The sequence below is a fragment of the Suillus bovinus genome (assembly GCF_016758785.1).
Source record: "Suillus bovinus strain UH-Sbo-P2 chromosome Unknown EDB93scaffold_34, whole genome shotgun sequence".
Taxonomy (NCBI): Eukaryota; Fungi; Basidiomycota; class Agaricomycetes; order Boletales; family Suillaceae; genus Suillus; species Suillus bovinus.
Genome location: NW_024542090.1, coordinates 239,408 through 253,083, shown reverse-complemented (window position 1 = coordinate 253,083; position 13,676 = coordinate 239,408). Strand labels below are relative to the sequence as shown.

General features: G+C 47.3%; 6 protein-coding genes across 6 annotated transcripts; 3 read left to right on the top strand and 3 right to left on the bottom strand.

Annotated features, from left to right (window-relative positions):
* Positions 1-38: 38 nt before the first annotated feature.
* Positions 39-1,880, top strand: EDB93DRAFT_1251237 (uncharacterized protein; the record flags this gene model as incomplete). The annotated part of the gene is made up of 7 exons (XM_041453128.1): positions 39-332; positions 381-577; positions 625-853; positions 903-1,100; positions 1,154-1,251; positions 1,302-1,382; positions 1,439-1,880. The coding sequence occupies 7 exons, from the start codon at positions 39-41 to the stop codon at positions 1,878-1,880; spliced, it is 1,539 nt and encodes a 512-aa protein (XP_041306934.1).
* A 345-nt stretch (positions 1,881-2,225) lies between these two features.
* EDB93DRAFT_1251236 (snRNA-activating protein of 50kDa MW C terminal-domain-containing protein) lies at positions 2,226-3,709 on the bottom strand (the record flags this gene model as incomplete). Its single annotated transcript, XM_041453127.1, has 4 exons — positions 2,226-2,691; positions 2,743-3,210; positions 3,257-3,487; positions 3,540-3,709. 4 exons carry the CDS (start codon positions 3,707-3,709, stop codon positions 2,226-2,228), a joined length of 1,335 nt encoding a protein of 444 aa, XP_041306933.1.
* Positions 3,710-4,895: 1,186 nt separating this feature from the next.
* Positions 4,896-5,864, top strand: EDB93DRAFT_1150610 (uncharacterized protein). Its single transcript, XM_041449685.1, has one exon. The coding sequence runs from the start codon at positions 4,921-4,923 to the stop codon at positions 5,497-5,499; it is 579 nt and encodes a 192-aa protein (XP_041306932.1). The 5' UTR covers positions 4,896-4,920; the 3' UTR covers positions 5,500-5,864.
* A 383-nt stretch (positions 5,865-6,247) lies between these two features.
* Positions 6,248-8,415, bottom strand: EDB93DRAFT_1329001 (uncharacterized protein; the record flags this gene model as incomplete). Its single annotated transcript, XM_041455132.1, has 15 exons — positions 8,223-8,415; positions 7,985-8,149; positions 7,886-7,920; positions 7,664-7,829; positions 7,492-7,553; positions 7,348-7,445; positions 7,217-7,296; positions 7,159-7,166; positions 6,955-7,098; positions 6,882-6,897; positions 6,785-6,827; positions 6,721-6,729; positions 6,631-6,668; positions 6,461-6,578; positions 6,248-6,418 (listed from the first exon to the last, which is right to left on the bottom strand). Exons 2-15 carry the CDS (start codon positions 8,014-8,016, stop codon positions 6,248-6,250), a joined length of 1,020 nt encoding a protein of 339 aa, XP_041306931.1. The 5' UTR covers positions 8,017-8,149; positions 8,223-8,415.
* A 74-nt stretch (positions 8,416-8,489) lies between these two features.
* EDB93DRAFT_1150597 (uncharacterized protein) lies at positions 8,490-11,136 on the top strand. Its single transcript, XM_041449684.1, has 4 exons — positions 8,490-8,609; positions 8,632-9,225; positions 9,277-9,361; positions 9,407-11,136. Exons 1-4 carry the CDS (start codon positions 8,564-8,566, stop codon positions 11,046-11,048), a joined length of 2,367 nt encoding a protein of 788 aa, XP_041306930.1. The 5' UTR covers positions 8,490-8,563; the 3' UTR covers positions 11,049-11,136.
* Positions 11,137-11,278: 142 nt separating this feature from the next.
* EDB93DRAFT_1086776 (2-methylcitrate dehydratase) lies at positions 11,279-13,093 on the bottom strand (the record flags this gene model as incomplete). The annotated part of the gene is made up of 7 exons (XM_041445997.1): positions 11,279-11,360; positions 11,415-11,753; positions 11,810-12,054; positions 12,106-12,334; positions 12,386-12,602; positions 12,709-12,819; positions 12,871-13,093. The coding sequence occupies 7 exons, from the start codon at positions 13,091-13,093 to the stop codon at positions 11,279-11,281; spliced, it is 1,446 nt and encodes a 481-aa protein (XP_041306929.1).
* Positions 13,094-13,676: the final 583 nt, after the last annotated feature.

Genomic DNA, 13,676 nt, shown 5'->3' with positions numbered 1-13,676 from the left:
TTCGCTTTCGTTGACAGGCCATATGTGAATTCGAAGGGATGATAATTCAGGAAGAAGACGACCTTCTAAATTCAAAGGATCCTCCCGTCACAACTCCTGCCCTTCGTTATCCAGAGCGCGCGGCAGGCCGTCGTCCATTCAGTCCTCTGCCTGACTATGAAACGTCGCAGGCTCTGGCTTTAAATGGCTTGAGCAACGACTCCTTGATCACCTTTTACAAACCTCCTCCAAAGCGCCGCTTTATCGACTCCAGGTCCTGGAGGGCTGGCATAGTCGCTTTGGGCATATATATTATTCTTTCAATCATCATTGGCATTCCTCTCATTGTAAAAGTTAGTATTTCCGTCGTATGCGTTACCTGTTTTCTCAAAACTACTCAGAACTCTCAGGGCGACAACAAACCATTTTCCTATCCCACGAACTATGCTGTTCCTTGGCCAGGGAAAAATGCTGCATCACATTATGTCACGAATATCAACAACATCTCAAGCTCCCTTCCAGACGGAGTTTCATCTGTTTGCAACGTATGGGCAACTACCGGAACACTCGAGGACGCGCAACATTTTATGGTCGGAGAGTATGTTATATTCAATCCCTGAGGGAACATTCATGACTCTTTCCTAGGGTTTCACACACCGTATCATCCAATGGTCGATTCAGCATCACGTCGAATGCGTCATACATAAGTAACATGGATATTGTCCTGGGTGATCTATTCGTCGGCTTAAACCCTAACACCTCCGTGACCGATACAACAATATTGGTCAATATGCAATCATCCAATGATGTCATCTTCAGCCAGACACAGGTTTGCTTTGCATTGTCAAACAACGTCACTGGCCTCGCTATCTATGTATGTAGCGTTATTCTGTTCTAGCGAGTCTCATACTGACATGAAACAGGTTCCAGATAACATGTCTTTGAACGATCAACTGCTCTTTAACATCACACTGCTGTACCCACAATCAGCTATAACTGCTCAAGTCAACTCTTTTGCTACCTACCTACCGTTGTTCACCCAAATGTTTGGCGACTTTGGCGACTATGTCAATTTCGAGAGAGTTTCTATTGAAGGCCCCCTTTCCAGAATTTTTGTCGGTGTAAGTGATCATGCTTATACACCATTCATTTATTTATTTTATTTGCTTTGAAGTCCATTGAAGCCGACGACATATTGGTTCAAACATCTTTAGAGCCAATTTTCGGTCAATTTGCAGCCTCACGTTCCCTTTTTGTGAACACGATACAAGCGTAGGTATTCTCCTCGCCGTTGAAAGTATGTAACTGATATGTTCTTGTAGACCTATCAATGTCAACGCCTCACTCTTCAATGACCCAGACTCGAATTTCCCAACATATCTTGAAGTCAACACTGGCAATAGGTTCGTGGCTTATAGGTTCAATGTTTTTTCTTCACCAAACATGATTTTTTTTTTAGCAATTTGAAGGCCAACATCACGCTGAACGCACCTAACAGAGGTCCTCCCCAGCGTCCGAATTTCGTTGCAAATATGCGCACTTTTAATGGCCAAGCTACAACGAGCTTCGTGCACGATCCGGCATCACCGCCGACAGCTATAAAATTGCGTCTGGAGAATGACCTTGGTCCGATTAATGCCGTGTTTGATCAGTACTTTCAGGGCTTTTTTCAGGCCGATACGATACTAGGCGCTGTGTCAGTGTCTCAGGGCACTGCCTCTTCTTTGAATCCATACAATACGACCTCGCTCCGCAGTTTCTTCCTGAATTATGTTTCTGACACACGGACGTATGGCTGGATAGGCTGGGGACTAGGCTCAGGGGGCTTCCTTGGGGAACAAATTGGTGAAGTGGTCGTGGAAACCTCGATCGCAAATTGCACTCTATTTTTTGATGGTTGAGGTCCACACCGCTTCTCATTTTCTTTGGGGGCTCATTTGAGTTTTATGGTTCGCATACACACAGACTATCCACTAGATCTACAGACTACCACGCATTCATCGTTCCTTTGGGATGTTGTGATCTTTTTGCACTTCAGTGTACTATCATTTTACTTATTATACCTAGCAACGTACATAATAGAAGCAGCAAAGCCACGCATAAATCATGATCCATTCTGGCTGATGGCCGTTTATCCAGGAACATTGACTTTTGGAGTTATCGGCCTCAGCCCATCAACTTTCAGGGTCACTTATATATATTGGGACCTATGCCTAAGCATGTTCTGGTCTCGACTCTCGACAGTGTTAGTGATTTACGAAAGGTATTACGAGAGGCACAACCATCACGCCTTGAGTATTTTTAGGAGGTCCCATCGTGCGCCAACAAGGTCCACACAAGAGGCACGGACTTTCACCAAGACGTATATCACCCACAATAGAATGTACGGCTGGAACTTTCCCACAGGCACGGCAGAGATCTTGAACTGTTGGGGCGAGGTGGAGCGTTAATGGATAGCCTGATGGCGGATCTGAAGCGTGTGCGAGCCTGTATATGATATTTAGGGGTTTCATGGGATTAGAACGGAACGGTGCATGCCTGATCTGATCGATGGTGAAAAAGTGTTCGCAGTTGCTTTGGTGTAGTATCCAGTAAGGTTGATGCATTCTTAGCGTGAGCACGTTGAATGTGGTTTCATTGGCCGAGGTCAACGCTTTTTTGACTTGTGGTCGTTTGTCTTGGGGGAGTTTTTGGAAGTGAGCGATTAGTTTTCTGTAGGAAGAGAGTCAGGTGACTGTTGACGGCGGCGTTGTTCTAACATACTCTGCATAATCGTCATTTTCTCCCCCGTCCCCGTAGATGCGGTCCTCTATGGAGAACAAACACCCGGCATGCTCTCCTGTTTGATCGGTGACATTATAGCCAGATATATCCCCTTCAGCGTCTAGTTCTTCCATCGGTATATTACTGGAAGCACACGGCAGGACGCGCAGTAGATCACCCAATGTTTGTGTTGACAGTACGGCGTGTTGTGAGGAGCGCGTAAGGCAGCTTGGAAGATAAGAGATACGATTGTAAACTGTCAGCGAAATGACAGCGTTTGGATATGGAATTGCATTGGGACTGGGGCTCCTGAGAGAGTCTGGTGTCGAGCTATGCGTCCCGCCGATGTTCCCGTGATCAAGGTCAAGGGTATGGAGGACGCCTGTTCCCGCCTTCTTGGGTGCGTCGAGCGCGTTGTAGTCAGAATTTTTAGCAGCACGCATACAAAGCGCTGACTCCATGGTTAATCTGCACGGAAGTAAGGAAAGAGTGATATACAATGAGAGATACATACTGCCAACACCTGAGGTTGACACCGTCAAGCTTCTCTTGGAGTTGTAGTACTTCTTGTGCATATTCGCTACCTTCCGGAGCGTCATGGCGTTTGCGCTTTCTTCCTTTCGGTGCTGGTGTATCTGCTTGGCTGCGCACGAATGCTACTGTAGACTCGTGCTGGCGTAGTACGTGCGCTGACAATATAGGGTTGTCCCATACTTGTTCAAGAGATGACCTGAGGTCTGAAATGCTATTCTTGTGTGCAATGAGCGCTGATATGATATAGTGGGGGAGAGGAGTACCTTTCATTGATCTCTGCTTCGACGGCATTTCTATGCTCGGAAGTTAGCTGCTCCCATGAGGCATTGGTAAAGGATCCTGATAGTACCGCAGAGTTTGCTTGCTGTAAAAAATCTGCGACATTGATGGGCTCCGATGGTGGTCCAAAGTAAGAGTCAAAAGCGCGATTCATGTCGAGTAGGAACAGAGTTTAGACTGTTGATTGCAATATTATTTACATAATTAAAAGTAACTTCATGGTAACACGTGACCTAGACGCGTCGCGTCTGTCAACGTCAACCTCTTCCTTCCATACAGTTCTCCCTACTAACTTGAAGTTATCTTTGAGTCACCGCTCTAGTCCCTAATTTTGCATTAAGTTATTTACACACTTGAAAGCTTGCGGCTGACTGGAAGCTGACACCGGCGGGCGCGTCCGTCGCTGTCTACTGTCAGCTCAATGCCCAATATCCATGACGCTCTGTGACGTACGTCGGATCCCGTGAGTACTAATGAGGCCGACACTCCAAAACGTATAAATACCTGCCTGGGCCCGCCCGAGCTTTCTCTTCTTTATCAGCCTTGACCTCCCCCGAGTGCCAACGATCTGTCATCGTCACATCTGGCCCTCATCTGCGTGTCACGGACGATTATATTGCGTTGTCTTTGTCACTGATCGTTTGTTATTTCTTGCTCTCTCGCTATCTCGCTGTCTTGCCGGCCTGCTATCTTGTCCAGCTCTATTATCACCTTGATTTCTTGTCGTCTTTCTCTTGTCGTCTTTCTCTCGCTATCTTTCTCTCGTCATCTATCTCCCTCACCAAATGTCGCACATCATTGGTAAAGCAAATGTCAAATCTGTTTCTCTTTCCTGCCTCAAAGTGAGTGACCGCCCTATGCCAACAGAATCTCATTTTCATTATTTCTCTTTCCAGAATACGGAAAAGTTCAACGTTGGCCGCGTTGATTAAAAAAAATATCCTTCTTCTACTCTCTCAAACCTCGCCCGGGCTGGCGTTTCCCCTATCTGAAATGGGGACCAGCGCAGGCACACGCTGCACTCCTACTGCCTCTCTCCTCCTGACCTCTCCTCACGTGGTCTGATATAGCGCCCGCCCGCCCAGCTACGTTGCACATGCACCCATTCTACGTCGGACACTCCAAGCATAATGAATGATGTGAGGTGGCTCTGCATTCAAGCGCAATAGTGTGGTATTAGTAAGTCTCATTTTTTTCAATGTCTCTGAACATTAGTCTAACTCGTCGTCATTCCTCTAGTCTAACCGCATTCGCTCTTTCTACTGGGTGACAGACATGTCACCATTTACCGTTCCATCTTTCCGCTGAACGTTCGAACACCGGTCAAAGCATGTCGTCTGACATCGCTCTTCTACTTAATGATGTATGTGTCACCATCTTGCCGTTCTTTTGTATTTACGCTCTGTTGCCCGACAGCCGTCACTCTTTTTACTAGCAGAATCACGTATGTGTCCCCCGTTTCACATTTCCTCTCGTCTATCGTCCGACCCGAGTCACTCCTTTATATACCCCTTTCACCTCTTTCTTTTTATCGTCCGACCAAAGTTACACCCATCTCACCTTTCTCTGTCTTATTATCGTCCGACCCAGGTCACTCCCTCATACCCCTTTCATTTTTTTATTTATTCCCCAGCGTCCATCTCTTCTTCCAAATTTCGAGTCTACCCTCTTTCACTCGCCTGGACTCTTGAGGCGCCTGCCCTATTCAGCCTCGCATTGCTGTCAACTCGCAGCTCCATACCCAGCCTATTCCGTCGTATCTGCCCCGGACTTCGCCCATTCGTGCACCACGATTTACACGCAGTTCCAGCCTATTACATTACGACTTCTTTTCCACAGACGCTTCGCCTCGAACGGAACTCCATCCGTAACATCATTCACTTGACTCGTGATACCGCGTCTGGTTTGTTTACAACTCATCTCATGCCTCTTTATGCATTATGACATTTCATGACTCACGACACTTTATGACTTATGACACTTGTGACTTCCGACACTTTCTTATTTATCGTCCGACCCATGTCACTCCTTCATATACCCTTTTCTTCATTCTCCATATGCCACTTTCCCTTGGTTCTCTTACTGCTTCATGACATACGCCACCTTTTCCTCTACGCCTTATGCCACCTTATGCCACCCTTTCCTTTATGTATGCCTTATGCCACCCTTTCCTCTATGTATGCCTTATGCCACCTTTTCCTCTATGTATGCCCTATGCCACCTTTTCCTCTATGTATGCCTTATGCCACCTTTTCCTCTATGTATGCCCTATGCCACCTTTTCCTCTATGTATGTCCTATGCCACTTTTCCTCTATGCCCCATGCCTTTATGTCACTACACGAAAACAAAACATGATTTTGAAATGGAACATGCCCTAATTTACACGCGGTTTGAATTCGAGAAGTGGAAGATACCGCGACGCTTAGCCATTTAATTGATTCAGAGAGTTGGACACTACGTTCTTAGTATGCGAAGGTGAGACAAAAGAGAGAGACAGTTATTACCACATACTACACCCACCAACCAGCGAAATTTCAATATCACTGACAAAAAACAATTTTGTCTCAAACGATATACATTGTGAGAGGAGCAACCCGTTTATGTCAAATATACAAAGGATGAGTACTGAGCGATCAAAGGTTATAACGTTACGGACGAAAGTATACATGATTCAATTCGATTGGTCAATAATTAACCAGAAGTGACAATGTTCGTCATAGGTTTTTTGAGTACGCAAAGCCACAAGCCAGCGAGAAGTGCAGCGTCGTCCGCCACCCTGTCACGCTGCTCTGCCTTTGGAAAAGGTTTGGGTTCGGGAATAGCTAACATTCCCAGCTTGGCATCCAGACACATGATTAAATACTAGCCTAGATAGTGAGAGGAGATAGCGGACTGTACGTCTACCCTGGTGGTGATGGCATCTAGGCAGTATTCGTTGTCCTGCACGGTGGCGGACAAAACACCAGGGTGAATGGTGTTGTGCAGGTTAAGCATCAGCCGAGAGGTGAGAGTAACGGATATACTGGAAGTTATATTTAGAATCGATCCATATTTGTCGCGCATCAAACACTCACCAGCTGGTGAAATCGCACAGACCGCCTCTGATGGCAACCTTGCTAATCTTGAGAAAATCGTCAACGTAAGATGTGAGTTTTCATGCTCACAGAAGCAGACTGATTCAAGTTGTGAGCGCTGTGAAGCTCCATAGATATCAATTTGTTGACTCACGTAGTATGTCAGAATGTTTGGTATATTAATTAGTGCCATAGCTCTGAAGGAATCCGGATTAAATTCGGCCGAATGACAAGTTCACCAGTAACCTTACCCAAAATACATCGCACCTGCGTTCCGTTGATTCAGCGTTCAAGTTCACGATACAAATACAACGAGAGAATCACCATCCTGAAATACGACATCAAAAATATTTCTCCTGGTTATCAGAGATAACCATGGAAAACCCCTAGTTTTGCAAATCTTGTATACTGTGAGGACGAAGATAAGTAAATCGAAGACAAAGAAGGCCACCCATGCCAGCCCAATTCCTGCATTCGGATGTCATGTCATCGATTTGCATGAAATGGAACCTAGAATTATTCACTGACGGGCGGATCTGTGACAAATTTTGAGCAGGCTCATAGAATGGCGAAGAGCATGGCATACGTTTCTGTTGTATATACTTCATAGCAGCCAATTCCTGGCAAGATGGCCGCATCACCTGAAACTTTGACAAAAGTGACGGCCTAGAAACAATTAGTACGCTCCAGAGTCCAAAGTCTTATTCAAGCACGTACACAAGCCACCACCACCAGAGCAATGATAATGATGGTCAACAAGGTAAACAGTCGTTTGCTACAGCCGTAGAGAGCGTAAGTGCGCATGGCCATTATCACTGAACTATTCAACATGTGAACTTCTCGCAATAAAATCCTACTCACTGCAAATGACAATTCCTTGGAGGAAGATGTCCAGTTGTCTAGATGCCGTATAATTCGAACATCTGTCTTTATTGAGCAAAACAACAAATATTCAAGGAACCAGAGTGAAACTAACGCCTACAGAGAGAATATGTGAGCCCATAAGTTAAGAAAATGCATAACGAAACATAGAACCTCATCTGAAACAATAAAAGGTTCCAAAATCGCGCTGCAGATGATGCCGAGAAGAGCGAGATAGCGGTTGAGCAGAAATAACATTGCAGCCAGTGTTTTTGGACGACGCCAGATGAAAGTGATTTCTTCTGGTAGAGTTATCAAATGGTCGTATATCAGGATACCTACAATATCGTCTTACGGTCCTAAAGCGCTAAAGATAAAAGGCACTAAAACTTACTGTTTCCCGCCAGGACGGCGTAAGCGCACCACGATCTGGAGACAATTATTCAGTCACTGGAATCAGGATACATGATAAATCCATGCGTGTATCACTCACATCTGCTGTGCGTCCAAGTCAGTAGTAACCATGTCGTTGAGGCAACAGTAGAAGGCGTCGAGAATTTGCGGCAACCCGTTAAATGTATCAGCCGGCGTGATTTTGATGGTCCTTCCCACCGTGGATACCAGGCTTCAGGCTTCAAGTGTCATGTATGTGGCCGGCCTGCGAGTCAAACACACGCAGTCCACTTAGCAGAAATAGACGAGTAGATGGCTCCAAACCATTCCGGACGTACCGATAGTACTTATAGTGTGCTGCGCATCATTCTATGTTTCAATTTGGTCGGATCAGCAAATACCATATACCATATAGACGATTAATATGATATATCCATGAGCCACATCGTCACGATGCTTGCACAGGATCACCGGTTGGGGCTAGGCTAAGTAGGTCACTCAGTCTAGATGATGATGTTTGCTACTAGTACATGATCATTTTACGTAAATAACAATCATATAAAGTATTACGGAAAGAATATATAAATTCGAAGTTCTTAGCTATCATCCTCACCTTGCTTGCCACCTGAACTACCTCGATCGCCCTTAGACAGACGCAGCCTTTTCGCGGTTGTGAATCATGGGATATCTGAAGGAGTATGTTGATCGAGGAGTGCAAACTTCATGTTCCCCATCAGACTTCGGCAGCGGTTGGTGTTCCTCAAGCAACCTCCGATGACTGTGACTCTAGGCCGCTTTCACGCGAGATCACAATCGAATTGCCATCAGTCGACTCAGAACTACCTCCCTCACCTTTTCTTGTTGATGATAACAACGCATATAGTCGGTCCAATCTCCAACATAATAGCCCCGTTAGCCCCATGTGCGCACCCTTGATATCTCGTCGCGTTCCTAGGCGCAAATTATTCTTAGTCGAACGTCGCCCGGAAGGAAAAACTGTCGAAAGACGAATGATTTCCATGCCGGACGACATGTTGGCGCGGCATATCAACTTGGACTCTCACAACGGCATGCGGGTGGTTTCCATGCCTGAGTACCTCGCGGCTGCTGCTGACCTGTCTCTGGATTCGATCGAGTCTCCTTCCGCAGGTGCATCCTTCGGATCGTCATACGTTGAAAAACGCCATCGAGTCAGAGTTTGTCCCCCGCCTTCAGATGTCCCGCACACGCCTTCTCCACCGTCGTCTCCCGAGTCGATCCTCATCATCGACAGTCATACGCAACTTCCTGACGGATTCCTACGACAAAGATATTCCAAAAAGTCACCTTCACCCGGAAATGGTTCGTATCGACCAACAATTGTGACGCCGAGGTTCATTTTTCTCTATCTAGGCTGGACGACATGGGCAAGTTCTCCTCCCCGCCCTATCCCAGCACTTCATGGTCCGCTTTCTCTCCCATATGCTCGCTGTCCATCGTAGGTGAAATATGTAATGAACGCAAAGTAGCTTACCATTTCTAGGGGAGCTGAAGGGACGATCATCGAGGAGCCAGGCAACGTATCTCGAATGATATGGGGTTTAGGCCAAAGCGAATCTTGTCAATATCGTGGTGATAGTGAGCATACGGATGACGAAACACGTCATAAAGCCTTCCCTCACTCCCAAGTCAAACAGCAAACGCAAAAGAGAGACACGCTCCAAAAACCTTGTCAGGTACGAACGGCCGTGAATAACAAGAAAACGTTCAAAGGGGTCGCTGGCGGAGGAAATTCCACTACCTATCGTTATCCTGACTATGAACGTCGCATTCATGGACACTCACAGACATCCCATCCACGTGAGTCAAAAGCTGAACCAGCCATTCGCGGTCTTCCTTTTTCAGGTTCTTGGCGATCAGAAACCGATATACCGACTATTCGCGAATCGGAGGTTCACGAAAGAGGCTTTGGCTCATCGTTCAATGATCAAAAACTTTTCTTGGATTTACAACTCGCATTCACACAGCAGTCGCTCCAGAACACTGCACTCAATCAAGCTTACCCTGAAGGTCTTAAGCCAGTTTTTCCGGTTTCGAATCATCCTCGCACCACTCCGGTCTACCCGAAAATCTTCGTAGAACCACGTCTCAATGAGGTGGTCAATGCAGCACAACGTCAGTCCGCCATGGAGATTGCTCAGCAGTATCGTCAACGTCAGGAGTTCCGTCTCAAGCAACAGGCTGGTTTGCCTACTCCGCCAAGTTCTTCTTCTCCCCAGTGGTCATCAAACTTCTCGCCTTATCAGTATCCTTCCTTATCTCCGGAGATGGTCATTCAAAACACCCCAGGTCTGCCTTATCATACCCAGCAAACACAGCTCCCCTTTTTGGATGCATCCCACCAAGCTAGGCTCTTGTACGATCGTCAGGATAATAATGTCGATACTCGTTTTCACGATGGAAATGGTGGCTTTGGTTCGCGCTATGACAGGGACGTCCCTTCTGCAGTCCATCAGCATCCTTCGGATGTTTCTGGCGGACTGGCCAACTATCTGCGCGATCGGCAGGCACTGTCTTCTCAGCAGCTTCGTCATACTGGTACCGCTGAATTTCCTCTTACGGCAGCAGCTCGTCACCCCGTCAGTGCTGGTCGTACCGTTGTCTCCGTTGCTCCTCCCTCACCTGAGTCCCCCGGGTCGCGGTCTCGCAGTATCTCCTATCAGCAACCTAGGTCTGTTCCCCTTGCGCGATTGATACAACGTCGACTGTCTTCTGTACCAGAAGAAGAGCTCAATGGTCTTGCAAACATCTCGTCTACACCTGCTTATCGGTTCACCGATTGTCACCAGCGCAGTCTCTCCTCCCGCAACTATTCCGACGACAATGTAACACCTCGCGGATACCACCAAGAACAGCATCTTGGCGTTTCTGCTGTTAGTCATATGAGCGTTCCTAGCCCGGACTCCGTTGACGAATATGAAGCCCAGCCGTACTCGTTCCCTCATGGAGCATCGCCCGCAAAAGTTCGTCTTCCTTCGGCGCAGGAACAGGAAGAGTGCTTTTATCAAAGCCCCATGCAATCGCGGTCCAAAGGAGAGGGAGTTGTGGACACGTCCCAGCAGCTCAAGAAGAAGTCACGCGGGAGGAAAACAAGGAACAACGCATGTTCAGTTTCTGCTCGATGAAGTTCCTACCAGACTGCGGTTTTTTACCAATCACGATTGTCTTCTTCAAACATCGTTTTTCATCCTTTTTTTTTTTTTTTTTTTTTTTCGCGAATCGCTCGGGGACGGTCAAAGACATTCATCTTGCACGCATACGGTTGATAGACGAACTTGGACAGATCGCACGCATGTATCAATTTCGGGGGATTTCCCAATTGTTATCGAGTAGAATTACATGTACATGTGCCATTTCACGGCTTAACGAACAGATCAGTGAACTTGTCGACTGGCAACTTGAACAGTGACTGCGCGTCAGTTACGGTTGCCAGGATTCTTGTGGGACGGGTCAGCACTTGGTACTAAACTGCATAAAGTACGCCGACTCACTTCTGTTGGTGGGCCTCATTGTAATGTGTGGAGATGTGCCTCTTGAACTTCTCCATGAGAAGAGGGATACCCTCCTCGCGGCGACGCTTATGTCCAACAGGGTACTCGACCTCAACCTCATCAAGAACTGTGCCATCGTTCAATTCGACGAGGAGTGCATTTCCAATGGAACGTTTTGACGGTTCATGATAGTTCACTGAGAATGTACTGTCCTCCACGCAGTGAATTTTGGCACGTAGCGCATCGATACGGGGATCGGCAGCAGATGAGTCGGTGTACGAGTTCGAGGTTAGCTCACCAAAGATTAGCGGGTATGCAACCATGTAGCTTATCGCATGGCTTTAGAGTGACCCATGAGCGAATCTGAACTGTCATGGATGGGTTGTGATGCTTACTCTCTGTCAGCGAAGTTGTCCAAGGGACCTTGCTTGTCGATGATGCGAACGGCAGCCTCCTGTGTACGGATGCGCACGCTCTTAATGTCGTCTGAGGATTTGCCGATTGCTTTGAGCTGTTTGTGAATGGTGTGTGCGGCCTCAACTGCGGTTTGGGCATGGAATTCGGCGGGGTACGAGATCTTGAAGAGGACGTTTTCCATGATGTATGAGCCGAAGGGCATTTGGAACTCGAATGGCTTTCCCTGGAGGTTTGGTTCAGTGGGTGGAACTGCTGTGCCTTGAGAGTATCTCACCTTGAAGAGGACGTCATAGAAACCCCAAGTCTTGGCGGTAAGGACTGAGGGGAGACCGAGCTCGCCCTTCTTGACAAGAAGAGCGAGGTTGACAGCACGGGAACAGGCATCACCTGCTGCCCACGACTTGCGAGGGCCGGTGTTCGGTGCATGACGATAAGTACGGAGGGATTGACCATCGACCCACGCTTGCGAAACGGCATCGATCGTTTGAGAGTGTGAAAGACCGCTACGTGTACCATTTAATTGCTGCATTTGATTCCAAATTAGGTGCACTTACAGAAGTTTGGAGACAACAGCGGTACTAGCAACTTTGACGAGTACGACGTGGTCGAGACCAACGCGGTTGAAAGAGTTAAGCAGGGCAAGGCCACCTTGAATCTCGTGTGCTTTGATCATGCCCTCGAGAATGTCGCGAACGGTCAAAGGTTGTCCCTGACGAGCAAGGTGGTCCGCAACCGCGAGAATAGCACCCAAGTTGTCTGAAGGATGACCCCCTAGAATGTGGAGTGAGCTCATGTGCAAGATTTATCACGCATTAGCACTGCTCGCCAATCTATGCCTCTGGCTTGATAGCAAACTGTTCATTATTGTCTTACTCACATTCAGCAGCAAGGAAGCAGTCATTGAAGTCCAACCAGCGGATGATGGTGCCAATATTGAATGCGCCACGAATAGGATCCAGCTGGTAATTCGTTCCGGGAACCTTGGTGCCTGTATCGAACAGGTGAGCAATCTATCATTCATTCGCATCAGGATTCGCACCATTAGGCACGATGGTGCCTTCTACAACGGGTCCAAGGAGCTTGGTACACTCCGGGAAATTCAGACCCTCCAATCCGCATCCAATAGTGTCTATGAGACAAAGTCGTGCAGTTTCGAACGCAAGATCTGAAGTGACCTGGTAGTTGTGAACATAGTCTGCAATATCCTTCAGGACCTTGTCCGGCTCTGGTCGAACGGCAGATTCTCCGTGGTGAACAGACATGGTGCGTACAGCAGCTCGAAAGTTCAAGTTACTTGTGCTTGTGACCCCGAGAGATGATCGATAAGAGATGGAAGCACTGATCGCCCGGTTGAAAGACCGGGGCACACGCCGAAACAACAACATCGCTGAGCAAGGAAGAAAGGACAGTTCAAGTTGCAGGTCGGTCCAACGAATTTTAGTGTTCGCTTCCCGTGGGCAATTGATTCGGCTATGACAGCGTGTAAACCGAAACACAGACTATGACTTCCGGGTCTATGAGTTGTTTCTACCGTGACCTTTCCTGAGGAACTTGCACACTAGCAGCGTGACCAAGTCTTACTACTATCTCAACTCCGCACGCTGCCACACATTTTGCAAACGGATTGTAGGGTGCGCATTTTGTTCGGTCTTCCTTGATCTAATAACGTTGTCCTAAAGTCAGCCTGGTACTTAAGCTTCTACGTCAAACACTTAAGCATCTCAGAGACGAGTGATACCGACTGGTTACGAATCTACTGCGTACTCGCATCATGGGCGACGCGAGGGCAACGGGATTACTACTCTGTGGACAATGGACATGACTGTCTCCCTCTATTTCCGAAAC